Source organism: Macrobrachium nipponense, chromosome 33 (assembly GCF_015104395.2).
Source record: "Macrobrachium nipponense isolate FS-2020 chromosome 33, ASM1510439v2, whole genome shotgun sequence".
Taxonomy (NCBI): domain Eukaryota; kingdom Metazoa; phylum Arthropoda; class Malacostraca; order Decapoda; family Palaemonidae; genus Macrobrachium; species Macrobrachium nipponense.
The window spans coordinates 7,927,799-7,930,566 of record NC_087219.1 but is presented as its reverse complement, the minus strand read 5'-3'; the positions used below and the strand labels follow the sequence as shown (position 1 = coordinate 7,930,566).

At 35.7% G+C, this 2,768-nt stretch overlaps 2 protein-coding genes across 2 annotated transcripts; both read right to left on the bottom strand.

The window, feature by feature from the left end:
- Positions 1 to 126: 126 nt before the first annotated feature.
- LOC135202763 (zinc finger BED domain-containing protein 5-like) lies at positions 127 to 561 on the bottom strand. Its single transcript, XM_064232226.1, has one exon. It carries the CDS (start codon positions 559 to 561, stop codon positions 127 to 129), a length of 435 nt encoding a protein of 144 aa, XP_064088296.1.
- A 44-nt stretch (positions 562 to 605) lies between these two features.
- Positions 606 to 1,570, bottom strand: LOC135202658 (protein FAM200A-like). The gene is made up of 2 exons (XM_064232152.1): positions 1,400 to 1,570; positions 606 to 1,031 (listed from the first exon to the last, which is right to left on the bottom strand). The coding sequence occupies exons 1-2, from the start codon at positions 1,568 to 1,570 to the stop codon at positions 606 to 608; spliced, it is 597 nt and encodes a 198-aa protein (XP_064088222.1).
- Between the last annotated feature and the right edge of the window lie 1,198 nt (positions 1,571 to 2,768).

Below are 2,768 nucleotides of genomic sequence, written 5' to 3'. Positions count from 1 at the left end.
TTATACACATCAGAGTCCACTTGCTTCGTTGTCCGCTTGTAATTCTGCCATTTGAAGTGCAATAGAACCACAATGCTTTGCACTGGTTTTGAATGGAAACTGCGCAAAATCCAAAGACTCGCTTACCTACTCTGGGAATCTAGCATTCATATCCCTTGTTAGATTCTGCAAGTAATCCAGTAAATCATGTTTCTCTTTTGCTTGATCCAGTGTTTCATGAAAATCAATATCCTTGGCAGCTGTAAATTCCAAGTAGTGATGGAAAAGAGAGTAACTATCAGTTTCAGCTTCTTTTCGTAGCATCTGCGGCTTACTGATAAAAGCCTTTATTGCACTCTGAAGGCCAAACACCCATTTCCCTTTTCCTCGAAGTTCAATGTTGAGCTTGTTAACGTACTCATAACCGTCAGTCAGATGTGCAAGGCGAGAAAAAACGTGAGGATCACGAACGTAAGCATTCTTGTGCCCTTGATCTTGCAAGAATGTGGCCAATTCACGGCGAAGAAGGAAAACCCTTCCCAAGGTTTTTCCTCGTGACAACCACCTGACAGCAGTGTACATTAGAAGTGTGTATGGAGATTAGAACTTTCAGTGAAGCATGACTGTTAGAACATGCGAGAATTCAGATCCCTAGACTTCACATAATTGACAGTGGAAATGACTATCTGCATCACATCAAAGAAGTTTGGAGACATGTCTTTTGAAGCCAAACTCTGGCGATGAATTATACAGTGGTTAATTCTAATGTGAGGATGTTTGCTTGATAGAATTCCACGCACTCCAATATTCTTGCCCATCACTGATGGGGCACCATCCATGCTACATTCAATTACTTTACTCCAATCCAGGTCGTTTTCAGTGAAGAATTTATCTATAGCATTAAAAATATCCTCACCTCTTGTTGTGGTTTCAAATGATATGCAAGCAAGCAGTTCCTCAGTAACAGAGCTCTCCTTTACAAACCTTCCAAAGATCAGATGTTGTGGTTGTGCTGTTATATCAGTTGACTCGTCCACTACCAAACTTTTCAACTGTCCATGGTGAATTTCTGAAATATTCTGAAATTTGTTCTTTCAGGTCTGCTGCAATACCTTGGATGCTTTTTGTTATGGTATTATTGCTGAGAATAGCATCATTAACAGTTCAAGGATCTTTGTAGCAAATGTTTCACCCTCAAATATGTTTTTTTTTTTTTAAGTAGGCTTTATGAAAGTCTCACCCTGTGAAAGGTCTCTTTTGCTGAGCAACGAGGAAAGCTGTCTTATACGAAAAAATGTCCATCTTTTCCTTGTGAGACAGTGCTCTGCATAAAACTGCCATGGACTTTGTGATATTTTCATAACGATGATGAAACATTCGCTTGCGGGCTTCTTCCGAGAGAACAGCAGTATATATTTGCGTGAGTTTCCATGTGTCTCTGTAATCTATCAGGCTTCAGTGACTCCTCAGCTAGTTCTTTAGAACACACGACACATATCCCTTTACCACTAACGTCAGCAATTCCATACTTGTCGACGAATGATGGATTAAATGAACGTTTCAGTTTCTTGGCGGAAGTTTCAGATGGCATCTTTAAAAACCTCTATATTTCGTTTAAGGTTATTAATTGGAAACGGAAATTAATAACCGATTCTCATATATATAATTATCTAGATTTAGTTGATAAATTAAACAAAATTACTCTTTGCCCAACTGATAGATTCGATAGTTTTGATGTATGTTCTCTTTTTACTAAAGTCCCTATAGACTATTTTAGAATATCTTAGTAATGAACTAACTCAGCAAGAATTACCTCTATCATAAGTCACATTATTTCACTCACTAGGTTGTGCATTTGTGATTGTAAGTTTATATTCAATGGTAAATTTTATCAACAAATATTTGGCATGGCAATAGGCAACCCTTTATCGCCACTCCTCTCAAACTTGTACACGGAATTCTTTGAAAAACGCTACTTACTTAATGTCATTTATATTCCTGTAAAGTGGTATAGATAATGTTGATGATATTTTAGCTGTTCTGCCTGTTGGTATTCATGTAAATGATTTACACTCTAAATTGAATAACCAGGTACCATCGATTAAGTTTACTCTAGAATTAGAAAAAGACTATTGCCTCCCTTTCTTAGATGTTTTGATACATAGAGAACTATTTCAATGTAAATTCAGTATTTATAGGAAACCGACCAACAACTTACCTTTTGTTCATTTCTATTCAGGCCAGCATCTCAACATCAAAATATCAATTTTTTCTTCTATGTTTTTACGAGTATTGCGCATTGTCAGTCCAGATATTTGCTATAATAAAGCCCACAAAAAGTTTTATGGTGTAAGTAACACGGAGAAAGAAAATTCTAAGAACATTCTCAGTTTGCCTTATTTTAAGAGATTTTAAAACATTAAATCATTGTTAAAAACTTTAAGGTCAACCTTGTTTTTCCCATAATAACACACTAAAAGGAATGTTAATAAAAAATGGCCCCAGAGAAAGCAACAACATAATATACAACTATTTTATGAAGCAATATTAAAGTAATATTAAACCAGCATAAATATTCTGTAAAAACTGGGCAAACATCTAATGCAATATTCATTCATTTAAGTGAAAACAACCACTGAATAAATTGGAATGGTAGTTCAGTAATTGCAAGGTCAAGAGATGTCTTATCACGAAATCTTTTAGAATCTGCTTTGAACAACTTACTTCCCATTGTAATTTCAATATTAGTCGTGGCCTGTTTCATTTAGACCCTTGTATTTTTAACATGT

Excerpts from the sequence above, each read along its gene's own strand:
- LOC135202763 (XM_064232226.1), bottom strand. The coding sequence starts at position 561 with ATGTACACTGCTGTCAGGTGGTTGTCACGAGGAAAAACCTTGGGAAGG.
- LOC135202658 (XM_064232152.1), bottom strand. The coding sequence starts at position 1,570 with ATGCCATCTGAAACTTCCGCCAAGAAACTGAAACGTTCATTTAATCCA. Across the intron at positions 1,032-1,399 it reads AGAGACACATGGAAACTCAC|TTGAAAAGTTTGGTAGTGGA; the intron begins GCAAATATATAC and ends CACCATGGACAG.